The 13,361-nt window shown below is 40.7% G+C and overlaps 1 protein-coding gene across 3 annotated transcripts in view; it reads left to right on the plus strand.

Moving 5' to 3' along the window:
- The window catches only part of LOC102078817 (zinc finger protein 665), a 1,047,781-nt gene extending 1,038,667 nt beyond the window's left edge, over positions 1–9,114 (plus strand). For 2 of the 3 annotated variants that reach the window (XM_025905792.1, XM_025905793.1), the window contains 2 exons: positions 7,064–7,201; positions 7,650–9,114. In XM_025905792.1, the coding sequence (XP_025761577.1) occupies positions 7,181–7,201; positions 7,650–8,720 (1,092 nt within the window). In that variant the 5' untranslated portion in view covers positions 7,064–7,180 and the 3' untranslated portion in view covers positions 8,721–9,114. The remainder of the gene's footprint in view (positions 1–7,063; positions 7,202–7,649) is intronic. The other variant, XM_025905794.1, reaches the window with a different exon arrangement.
- The last annotated feature ends 4,247 nt before the right edge of the window (positions 9,115–13,361 follow it).

The raw sequence follows: 13,361 nt of genomic DNA on the forward strand, positions 1-13,361 counted from the left end.
AACTACTAGTGGTGCAACGGATCACGGTTGATCCCAAATCCGAACCGATCCCACTCCACGGTTCGGTACGCACGTGATCCGAAGATTCGAAAAAGGAAAAAATAGTATGTTTATGGTGCGCGTGGTCAGTCTGTCAAGTGGTAGTTATGGTCAGCGCTAGCGGTCCAAGTGAGGAGCAGAGGAGTTTGCGGCATTTAAGCAGCACTTTGCTGCTCAGTCCGACCGGGCTAAAGCTATTACTAAAGCTAATGGGGTGTTTAGCTGCAGACGGGAGGCCGTCGTCTGTTGTGCAAAACAAGGAGTTTAAACTGTGATGAACATGCTTGAGCCACGCTATGATGTCTCCTTGCGCGTCCACTTCAGTGACAAGATCGTTCCAAGCATGTATGAGCAGGAGAAGTTTAAAGTTATGGCTGAACTGTCCCAGGCATCTTCTGTTTCTCAAACTACAAATGGGTGGAGCTTCAGCGCTACGGAAAGCCACGTGACCGTGACCGCTCGTCATATCACAGCGGAGTGGTAGATACAAAGCCCTGCACTGCCCTATAGATTACATTAGATTAGATGAAACTTGATTTATCCCTCGGGTGGGTTCAAACTGAAATTCAGTTTTCAGTAGCACAGCACCGACAGAAGTTACAGAATGTGAGCAGAAATATGCCAAATATACACATTTATAAATGCAGAGAATACAAAAGGGATAAATAGAATAAATAGGAATATGAATACAAGGGAACAGCACATTTTAAGTATTGTGAGTCTATTACACCGTTGGATATTAACAAAAACTTTGCACAGTGAAAAGGCACTACAGCTACTTGTTCTCCCCTCCTCTGTCTCTGTTTCCCCTCCAGCGAGGAGTTAAACAGTTTGATGGCGTGTGGACAAAGGACTTTTTAAGTCTGCTTGTCCTTGACTTTGGGAGAAGCAACCTGTCACTGAACAGACTCCTCTGGTTGTTTATGGCCGTGTGCAGAGGATGCAGAGGCTGCCCAGCATGGCCCATAATGTCCATATTGCACCTTAATTTGTTTTTATATAAGTGCGTGGAATCAGTCTTCAGTTGAATATTTTTAATAGGCAAAAAATACTTAAATAAGTAAACGGCGAGTGGAATTTTTGTCTTTTTTTTTTGGGGGGGTGATCCGAAAATTGATCCAATCCGTGACTTTAAAACCATGATCTGATCCGAACCGTGAGATTTTTGAGCCGTTGCACCACTGCTAACTACACAAGATTTGCGCTAAACGTCTCAAATCTCTCATGTCTCAAATCACAGCCATCACTCCTAAAAGCTTTAAGACTCAAACACCCTCCAAAGAGAATTTATGTTTGCTCATTTAGAAGTATTTAGCTGAAGTGTAATTTAATTGTGGTTGGTTCTTTTTTTTTTTTTTTTTTTTAAATTGTAGTTCTAAATTGGAAGATTATTGTGATATTGAAAAATGTATTTGCGGCTCCCAGTGTTTTCTTTTGCGTGGAAACTGGATCAAAGTGGGTCTTTGGGTGTTAAAGGTTGCTGACCCCTGGGTATAGAAGGACACGTACTCTATATCTGATTAAGTATAAGAGCTCTTTGTTTAGGTGGACCGCTGGACTCCTGGTACCTGCTTTGGGGAGTCTTCAAAGGGTCACATCTGGAACACGAACACACACATGCCTACACTATGCACAGACTGGTACTCTTTGGTCACATGTATACCTAGGGCTGCTCAGGTAATCTGATTTTAATCAAAATTACGATCTGGGCTTTCAACGATCATTAAAAATGACTGAGACGATTATTAGCACCTCCCTCGTGCTTTACTCTCGCGCTGCTCTGTGTAGCAAATCGAGCGCACCTCTCTGCATTTCAAACACGCGTCACAACAATTAAGAGGACCCGAGGAAAGCTTGGAAAGCTAAGCAGAAGTTATTTGGAGAGGATAATGGGTGCTGAAGAAAGAATGCCGTTGGTTGAAAAGAGGTAAAACAACTTCTGTGGTATGGAAACATTATGGGTTCGCGGAGTCAGACGTGGATCAACTACACATAGTGTGGAAACTTTGCTACGGCGTCGTAGCTGCACCACAGAGCAACACTGCAAATTGACATACCTTAATGTCAGTTTGATGCAATTGTGTGGCTACACAGCTTGCCTTGATGTTTGGTTATTACATTTTGACAATCTTTAAAGCCATTATTCAATATTGTTGAATATTTGTTATTGTTAAATATCGGCAAATAATCGAGATCTCAATTTCAGTGAACATAATCGTGATTATCATTTTTGCCATAATCGAGCAGCCCTTTGTATACCTATGTAAGATGTCATATGTTAATGAACTTTTGAATATTATGTAACCACAATAACGAGCAGTGGTACAATGAAGCAGACGAGAGCCTCTGGGTCAAGCGAAGAAATGGCGCTTGTCATAGTTTTCTCCCTCGTGCACGAGATCAAAGAGCTCTACTTGTTGTCCAATGCTTTTTGCTGTTGTAGTAGAATCGTCTTGCACCAGCAGTGGGTCTGCAGGGCTCGCAAAATCGCTAGCCCGACATCCCGGGGCTAGCGATTTTTCAAGTCGGGCTACCAAAATCCATCTCAGCCCTGCCTGTCAGGCTATCATGGGAAGGAAAGATATGTCAATGCTTTTGCATTCTTTCGCAAATGTAGCTGAGTAATTATGTCATCGGTATCGATGAGCCACTGTCAATATGTTACACATTGAAATCGCGTTTGAATTTTGCGCTTGTTTTTTGCTTTCACTTTCACTTTGCGATCGCGCAAACTGTGTATAGAGAGCGGCAGCACTGATTGGTAAGTCACAGATTAATTGCGCACCAATTCCTCTGACATCGTCTTATCAATCGTTAGCTTACTATCAAACATGACAAGTGAACTCTCCTGCAGCAAGCTTAAACATGTGATAGAGGTTGATTGCGCAGAGAATTGCTGATCGTTATGTTAGTATGTGTGCAAGAGCAGATGGATTTAAGCAGGTATTTTAGTTCTGCAGAGCCAAACAAGAGAGGTCAGGGTGAAGAAGGGGCAGCCAAAGAAAAGCCTACCACAAAACGGAACTATGAGGCAAAAGGAAAGCGCAGCTTTTTTGGTTTCATGGACAAAAGAATGTTCTGCTCGGTGTGTTATGAGTTTCCCTCGATTTCTGAGTCAACAAGCGCCTTTGTTACTGGGACCAGTCATTTTAAGAAAGACCCCATCAGAACCCATGAGAAATACAAGAAATGCATTATTGCTCAGTTTGCAGTATCTTTCCCAGAACAAACACCAATTGCAAAAAACATACTAAAAATAAACAAAGCATAACAAGAAGTCCTGAAAAAGCTGTTTAGAACAGCGTACGATGTTGCAAAGAGTGAACTATCATTGGCAAAATTCAGCAGTCTTTGCATACTTCAAAAAGCAAATGTCCTAGATCTTGGTTCCACTTGCCTGTTACCCGTGATTTCAGTGGAAATTTCAAATTAAGGATCTGACACAGACTGATTCATGTTCTACACAGTTCTTGCAAGTTCATAGAAATTTCTGTTCAATTAGAACCAAATATTTGAGTTGATGATTGTAATTTGTTGTTGTAATTTGTGTTTTAAATATTTTTAGATTGATGTTTTGTTTCCTTTACAATATTATACATTAAAGTATAATATTGTAAAGGAAACAAAACATCAATCAAAAAATTGTCCTCTTTTTTTATTTGGGCTACTTAAATTTATTTTTGGCTACTAAAAACTGAAGAGTGCCTGCCCGGAGGGCTACTAGGGATTTTGAAATTTTGCGAGCCCTGGTCTGCGCTAGAAAGACTCATCAATTTCTAGTGGAACTTGGCTGACACATCTTGAGCATAGCCATATATAATATCCACAAAACTGAAAAAAAAAAAGTTTATACACACAATACGGTAATATTATGTTGAAGCACAGTACGTATCACTCCGCAAGGCTCCTGACTACGATAGCCGTAATGCTCCGAAAATCCATCAAGCGGTGCGGCTTCCATCCCGCTTTCAAGGTTGCAGACTCTGGGGATGTCCAAATCCATGGGCTGCATCCTCTTGAGGCCGCATTTGTAGTACGTTTGTAGCATGTGTTCTCAGGAGGATGCATCCTATGGATTTTGACACCTCTCCTGAATTGGAATACAGCCATAGAGTGGGGGGCGAGGCCTGTCCTCCCCAGGCTGTCTATCTGGCTGAGGCAGCTCTTACTCCTTATTTTATGACAGGCAGACCCCCACTGTCATTGTTTCCGTTACAATATTATACTTTAATGTATAATATTGTAACTGAAACAAAACATTCATCAAAAAATTGTTGAAACACAAATTACAACATTGTATAAAAATTACAATCATCAACTCAAATACTTGGTTGGAACAGAAATTTCTATTAACTTGTAAGAACTGTACAACAGGAATCAGTCTGTGTCAGATCCTGAATCTGAAATTTCCACTGAAATCACAGGTAAGAGGCAAGTGGAACCAAGATCTAGGCAATTTGCTTTTTTGAAGTTTGCAAAGACTGCTAAATTTTGCCAGCTCACCTCCTGCAACCACTTTTCCTAGAATACGCGCTTCTTTTGTGGTTCGGACTCCATCTGACATTTCTTTGGAGGTGGAGGAACACCAAAGTAATTGCTTAAAGGAGTTTCTTCGACATCTTTAAGAGTTCTAAACAAATGTCTGTCCTCCTCCAGAAAATCTCATGGACGCAAACACGCGTTACAACTTCTTATCTTGTGCGCGTATTTTATTTTGACAGCGAATGCTCACCTGCGGACCACTTATGTGCACCCCTGTTTTTTTAGCTTGTCATATTCCAGCCACAGAAATTCTTTTGTCCATGAAACTGCACTTAATAAAGCTGCACTTTCTTTTTGCCTTATAGTCTGATTTGTCATAACTTTTCCGTTTTGTGGTAAGCTTTTCTTTGGCTGTCACTTCTTCTCCCTGACCAGTCTTATTTGGCTCAGCAGAACTAAAATATATATCCTGCTGCTTTTACACACGCACTCACGTAATGCTCAGCGATTCTGTGCGCAATCAACCTCTCACATGTTTAAGCTTCCTGTGGGAGATTTCACTTGTCATGTTTGCATAGTAAACTAACGATTGATAAGACGATGTCAGAGGAATTGGTGCGCAAATTATCGTCACTCACCAATTAGTACTGTCGTTCTCTATACACAGTTCGCACGATTGCAAAGTGAAAGCAAAAAACAAGCGCAAATTCAAATGCGATTTCAATATGTCACATATAGGGCTGCTTGATTATGGCAAAAATGATAATCACTATTATTTTTCACTGAAATTGAGATCAGGAACAAGAACCTAAGAATCTGTTAGTCTCACTCATTTAATCCCTCTGCTACATTCTGTTCACCCCTGCTATTATTCAATCATCTTTCCTAATATAATATTAATCCACTAGTTATGTGGACAATTATCTTACCATTGAGCAATGAATTACGTTTGTTTGAGGGGTGGAAATCTGTCCTCCTCTCAGTTTTCAAACTCCGAAAATGAAGCTGTTTCTTCTCTCGTCATATCTCCACGACGGAGGTACAAAGAGCAATGAAAATGGCAGTCAACGTACACCAAAGTCCGCTGATTCACCAAGTAGAAGAATTATGCTGCTAGCCCTCCTAGTTTTTGAGTTACACGACGTTTTGTAACTCCAAAAAAAACGGCGTTTTCACCTCTCACCGCGACCTATTTTTTGACTGGTCATGTCTGTGTTTTTGAGCCGCCCGCCCCCTTCCCAGGTGGCGCAATCAGTAATGACACGGGTCTTCAGCTCAAAAGTCCTGGGTTCAATCCCACCTTGTTCAGCTTTTTTTTTCACTACAAATTTATACACTATCACAGACCTGTAATTTATTTAGCTAATTTATTACAATTCTGCAAAGTTTTATGATTTTAGCAGCTTTTCTAATATGGACCTCAGATTCTTGTTAACGCTCCATGGCAGAAATACATACAAGTACACAGCCTGATGAGGCAGACAGAGGCAGTACCTCTGATTGGTGAATTTGAGCAGAACCAGGTTGTTCTGCCTCTTTTCAGCAGAAATTCTGCTGATTCACCTCTTTTCAGTGCAATGTTCTGCTTCTTTGTCTCTTTTTTGCAGAAATTCTGCTGATTCATCTCTTTTCTGCAAAATTTTCAGCCTTTTCACCTCTTATCAGCACAATTCTCAGCAGCTTCTGCTAATTTCAGCAGAATTGTCAGTCTGTCTACCTTTTCTTTGTGAGAATGAGTTTGGGTCAGTGAGATGAGTAGTTGCCTTGAGTCCAGGAGGGCCAGTTCAAATCCTGCTCAGGGAGACATTTTTTTTTCACCACCATACAACTTTTTGCAGCTTTTCATCTTTTTCATCTTTTCAGCTTCAGCGTTAAGACATCCAAACAGCATTTTCGCAGGAAATGCAAATTTTCTAGTTCATATATTGCTTCTCATCCCACTAAGTGAACCATAAAATCAGAAACAATACTATCTGGTCTTCTTGAGCTTCATTGAATGCGTGTATGTGTTAGTAGGATTAATACATTTTGTGCTCCTTAAAGGTTTAAAATATCAACACTACAGTCTACATATCAGGAGAGCAAATCAATATGTCCTTCTTGTTTTAGAAACATCTAAGGTCAGGTATAGCTAAATCCTAAGTGTTTGCAAGTTCACCAAGTGGTCGTAAGGGTGTTGTTAACACCGTCAACAGGTACCCCCTCGTGATGTATGCCACTTCCTCTATGATTTTTGCAAGCCCCCATAGGATGGTAATGAGGTGCTTGGAAATGTTGTAGTTGGCTGAGTTTATACTGCTACCGATGAGTCTGAGCGGGACTCCTTTGTGGATTTATGGAAGTATATAAACAGGGTGTAGCATCCACTGGGAAAAGGCGGTGACATATGGGGCAGTCAGTGGCTTTTCCCCTTTCAAGTTCTTGTAAGCAACTGATGACTTTCTTTTTGTAGTTGCTTCTGGGGTTTTACCTTGAAGCTTCATAGGTACTGTCGTCACTGAGGAGTGTAGTAATGTTTATTTGCTCTGTTTCTTTTTGTCAGGGATAAAATACGTCTATGTACTTTTTGTGTCCCAGCTGAGTAACAGCAGAAGAGTCTGGTGGAGCAACAGAGGAACAATTTCAGCCATTTGGACTCAACTCAGCCACTATAGAGGAAATGATGACTTCAACACAGAAGGTGAGAAAAATATCACAGTTACACTGTTATTGAAACTGTGTGCACAGCTGGTTGGTTTTTCAAAACACATTAAAAGCAGCTTTATCTTTTCCATCTTGTCTCATCCATATATACAGAATCTACATTCACAACCAAAAACCAAAGAAGTTAGAAGAAAATACAAAGATCATATTTTTAGAATACACTGAAATAACAATATCAGCAGTTGAACTCAAAAAAATGTATGAAGTAAAAGATTTTCTCCACTTATCAGTATTTCTTCAATAATGTCAGTTTCAGTACAACTCTTATTGCACATCATTGTAATGTGACACTATCACCAAAAGGTGGTGGAAACACACCAACGATGTGTTTGTTGACATGTTTGATTCCACTAATGGAGGGAGTTTCAGTTTGTTCCATGACTGCATTTCACTCACTGCCTCTGTTTGTATCTCTGTCACTGCAGGACCAACATGGAGCGAGAAGTCAGCGCTCTCAGGAGGCCAAAAAACCTCACAGAAGAAAGGGAGAGAAAACCTACAGCTGTGATGAGTGTGGGAAGGACTTTACCCGGGGTGGAGACTTTAAAAGACACCGACTCATCCACAGTGGAGTTAAACCTTACAGCTGTGAGTTGTGTGGGAAGTGTTTTACCCGAGCTGGAGACTTAAAAAGACACCAACTCTTCCACAGTGGAGTTAAACCTTACCGCTGTGATGAGTGCGGGAAGGATTTTACCCAGATTAGACACTTAAAAACTCACCAACTCATCCACAGTGAAGTTAAACCGTACAGCTGTGACTCGTGTGGAAAGTCTTTTACCCATGCTGGACACTTAAAAACTCACCAACTCATCCACAGTGGAGTTAAACCGTACAGCTGTGACTTGTGTGGAATGTCTTTTAACTGGGCTGCAAGCCTAAAAACACACAAAGTCATTCACAGTGGAGTTAAACCTTACAGCTGTGATGAGTGCGGGAAGAATTTTACCCAGGCTGGAAACTTAAGAACTCACCAACTCATCCACAGTGAAGTTAAACCGTACAACTGTGACTTGTGTGGAAAGTCTTTTACCCAGGCTGGAAGCTTAAAAACACACCAACTCATCCACAGTGGAGTTAAACCATACAGCTGTGATGAGTGCGGGAAGAGTTTTACCCAGGCTGGACACTTAAAATCTCACCAACTCATCCACAGTGAAGTTAAACCGTACAACTGTGACTTGTGTGGTAAAGCTTTCGCTCAAAATGAACGCTTACAGAGGCATCTAGTTACCCACTCGACTTTGTACAGCTGCGACTTTTGTGAAAAAACTTTCAACGACATACAGTACCGAAATATTCACCTACTGATTCACACTGGAAATGATGTTTACTGCTGTGATCAGTGTGGGAAACCGTTTACAACAGATGTACAGTTAAAACAACACATGATTATCCACACTAAGGAGAGACCTTATAAATGTGACCTGTGTGAGAAGACTTTTAAATCTCCATATCACCTGAAAAGACACCAACAGATCCACACCACAAAGTAACTCTACAAGTGCAGTTACTGTGAGAATGTATTGATTTGTCTTATACTGTAATTTTAACCTGATTATTTGGAACAAGTCTGATCAGTAAACCTATGGAGTTATACTGAATGAACAGTTTGGAAAACTGTCATGTCAAGCCATTTTCGCTCGGCAAGCTGAGTGTTATAATGTAAACAGTAAATAGTAATTGGATATTGTCAGAAATCACTTATGCTGTCATTGTTTAGAAGCAGAGCGACGTAGATGGATCCAGTTCTCAACCCTGTCGTCACTTTGGTGGTGGGAAAGTTTCTCTGTGACCTTTGTGGAAAAACTTCCAATCATCAATGGGACCTAAAACCACATCAACATAGACACACTGGAGACAAAATGAACTACTGCAAAGAATGTGGGAGAGGCTTCCACACACCAAGTACATTAAAATACATGAACTCTTCCACAGTGGGGTGAAAAAGCACATCTGTGACCAGTGTGGGTCATCCTTCACCACTGCACGTGAGCTTAAAAAACAAACATAAGCGAATCCAAACAGGAAAGACACCATACAAGTGCAGACACTGTGACAAAAGCTTCTCACAATCAGGTCATCGTAACAAACATTAATGTACACACATGGAAGTGAACTTCAGCTGTGACCAGTGTGACAAGAGCTTCAGGAATGTCAGTTCATACTTCGAACACAAACGATTCCACGCTGTAAATAAACTGTTTCACTGTTACCAGTGTTCAAAAACATTCATTTCATTATCTGCTCTGTGCAAACATCAGCCTGATCATGCAGGACAGAAATCACTGGATCACAATGAATCTGAAGAAAGAGAGATCCTCTTCTGGTTTCAGGGTTAGACTTAAAAACCTTGAGATCAGGCTCCACAGAGTTCAGATGGAATCTGTAGTTTTTATTATGAAATCCTGATAATGTTAAAGAATTAGTTATATTTGAATTAACTGGTTACACTTGTAAAGTTTATCTTATTAAACAGTTTGGCGTGAAAAATAAAGAATTGGTCTCACAACAAGTTGTTTGAGCCCTGTGATTGATTTATATTTTATTATTGTCATTTGTATTGAGAAACATGTAATCATTTGTGTTTAGAAGTATATAGTTGGTGGCATATTGAAAAAATGTCTCATCCTAGGAGGTCTGTAACAACTTTGTGTAGCATGAAGAGGGGAGTGCATTCACTTCTCTTCAGAGTGTTCTGGCACAGATCACACGGCCATCTTATGGCGCAACTGGAAGCAGGACTTCCAGTTGCTTCGCAAGATTGCTGCACTGAGCAAAAATGTTATTATTTTTTTTGTACTGCTTTCTATTTCTGTGCGCACAGCGCAATCATACATGACAGACAAACGCTTCTCGATCTACGTTCGTCAGCCAGTTCGGACTTTACAGCGGGTTTCGACTCCGTGGACGCTCTGCGACCTGGGATCCTTTGTTTACTTGCTCGACGTCGAGGGAATCCAAAGAGGGGGAAATGCGCCGGTGTTTTGTGCCGAACGCGACAGAGCCACCTCTCCCCAGCATCCTGCTTGTGAATCTCCAGTCTCTGGACAACAAACTTGACGAGCTACGTGCACATATTAAACACCAACAAGACATCAGGAACTGCTGCTGGCCTTCACAGAGACATGGCTGGAGCCCAGCGTCCCCGACTGCGCCATCACGCCGGATTAATTCACTGTTTACCAAGGAGAGCGAACAAAGGACTCAGACAAGAAAAGGGGAGGAGGGGTGTGCTTTATGGTTAACTCATTGGGGGCTAGAGATGTGTGTATCTTAAAAACTTACTGCTCTCAGAGCCTCGACCTACTGACCATTAAAGTCAGGCCATTTTACCTCCCGAGGGAGTTCAGCTTAGTTCTCCTCTCCACAGATAGCAAGACGACATTGAATCTATGTTGATTTTTCATCCGATCCGTCGTATATGGTCGGGGTTGAAATGCCAATGTTGTAACAACATTGAAATACTGTGGTAAACCGACGGTCTTACTATAGGGACGTTGTAACAATGTTGATTTAACGTTGTTTTTTTGTCATTGATATTTGATCTGTTTGTAGTCGACCAGGTGACAACAACAACGTCGAGAAAACGTCTATTTAAGTTGACGATCATTCGGCTCCGGTCACCATCAAAAACCATCGATTTGTAGTTGAGCATTAAATTGCATTGCAACTGATCGGGTATAAAGTACCAGAGAAAGTAGATTTATTGCTCATTTGTTATCAATGACTTGGTCTAGTTCACCAGCTTTAAAAAATCGTGTCTACGTGCAATTTATGTATAGTTGACCGGGAAATTAAAGCAGCGATCACTTGGACTATTCCGCAGCACCCCTCTCACATTGGTACACCCCTCCAGGTAACCATTGTCTTGTACAGTAGAGCGGGACATTTGATTTACTCTCAGCGGAATTGACCGGAGAAGGCATCAGTTCATGCACTGCACTGGCCTGCACCATGATTAGTATAAGGTAAGAATGAATGATTTTTTTCTACTCGTTATTTCCATGTTGGCATTTGAATAACAGTAAAAAACTTGTTAATGTTGTACATTAACAAGTTTTTTACTGTTATTTACATTGCTCCCACAAAATGTGGGAGCCCGAAATTGTGTCTACTTCTTACAATCCGGGAACAAATAAATTGCGCTGCGAACAAAGTCTATCAACAAAGAAAACACTTTCGTTTCATAATTTCTTCGTTGTATTCCCTTACAAAGCTAGCTTTAACGCTTCGAGGGTTCCTTTGTTCTTGCCGTCGCCTCTGCGCTTGTACCAGACTTTCGCTCTGTAGTTGCTCAGTACTACAAAAAATTCTAAATCTGTGATATATGATTGATAAACGTAATGGTAACTGTATAAATGTGTTCAAGGACTTTGTTACTTTTAATGATTGGAGAGCACCCGCTTCAATTCGCACTCAATTCAAACTTTACGTTGCACGCTCACCTACCAATTGCGTTTGCACCTTTTGTCCACACGTAAACAGCGTTTTTGGTCACTGAAAATCTAGATTTCTAAAAACGCATGCCAGGGTGGATATTTTCGAAAACGCCGTTTTTGCATTTATGTGTGGACGAGAAAAACGGAGAAAACGCAGCGTCAAAAGTCTGCGCCTGTTTTTGTCTCGGTGCCATGAATTCCTACAATGGCAGACTTGGACAAAATACTGTTAATTTTAGTATATTCAGTTTTTAAATACTTACATATATACACACAGTAACTGTCCCTTCACACATAGGACTAAGTGAACACTGTGATACGTCTGACCTTCAGTCCGAAGCTTAAACTCAGACCAGTCATAAAAGAAAGCACAAGTAACTTTTTTTTATTCACAAACATATCTTTGATTGTTAATAGTTTATAATCTTGTTTTTTGTACATATCTGTGATGCTTGAATACTGCAATATAACCACATAATATAGTCCAAAAAGTGTAAATTTGTACACTTGTGCACTTCAAAAATTCATTGTATACTGCACCTTCTTGCAGATCTCGGTTTCCTGTATGTTTGTTATTATAAATCAAACTGTAACTTTAGGAAAAAATATGCCAAAAGCACATTTGTAATTACCTATGAACTTTTTCTACTTATTTCTTAAGACCAAATCCCCAGTACACATATAGTGACTCAGAGGATGAGTAGCCCACAAAAAAACGGTTTCCCCAGGCACCTCGAGTGAAAATACCAGGTAATAAAATAATGTCTAGTGTCTGTGTACATATCTGTGTGTGACACATGGAAACTTTTTGGACAAGTTGTCTGTATTCTTTAATACTTTAAAAAAATTATCTTTTTCTAAACAGCCCTCACCACTCCACAGTCTTCCCCCCAGCCCACTGACAGCAGGCATCATAATGCCCCTCCCAGCTTCCGGCACCTTTCGCCACTCCGGCAGAACACTCCAAACGACACAGCTTTGCGATCTCCCCAGCATGCAGAGTCTGATGTCGAGGCCTTCCCTATAGATGGTATGCTTTTATAATTGTTTTAAAGCTGAATCACAATGTCATTGTGCACTTATCTTCAAAACACCAGTTTATACTCCTGAATGTCATCGTGTTGTGATTTGTTTTTCTGTAGATTCCAGAGACTCTGTGAGGCCACTATTACAAGGCAAGTTCGAACATCTTGGAATTTCAGATTTTACATGGTATAAATGGTAAATGGCCTATATTTGTACAGCGCTTTAACTAGTCCCTAAGGCCCCAAAGTGCTTTACACATTCAGTCATCCACCCATTCACACACACATTCACGCACTGGTGATGGCAAGCTACATATACAAATATCATATATATGTGAGAGGCAAAAACTAGCAAACACTTTTAGCAGTTAAAACAACCAATACTTGAATGCAGAATGTTACACCATCACTTATGGATATATTAGTTTTTCGCCTCTGACTGCTTAAGCCATTAATCTTTCTGGAATTGTTCTTTGAAACAGATGCGACCTCACAAAAGATATTAACTATGCTGTCAGACCTGACGAGATCTCTTAACGAACTCTGTGAGGAGGTCAGAGCCATCCGCAATACCGGCTCCAATGAATCGGTAGATGCTGGGGTACTCCCTTTGGATTTGCCCTTGCACAACATTGAGGAGCTAAACAATGCAGAGGCAGCTCTTCAATCG

Source organism: Oreochromis niloticus, linkage group LG3, assembly GCF_001858045.2.
Source record: "Oreochromis niloticus isolate F11D_XX linkage group LG3, O_niloticus_UMD_NMBU, whole genome shotgun sequence".
NCBI lineage: Eukaryota > Metazoa > Chordata > Actinopteri > Cichliformes > Cichlidae > Oreochromis > Oreochromis niloticus.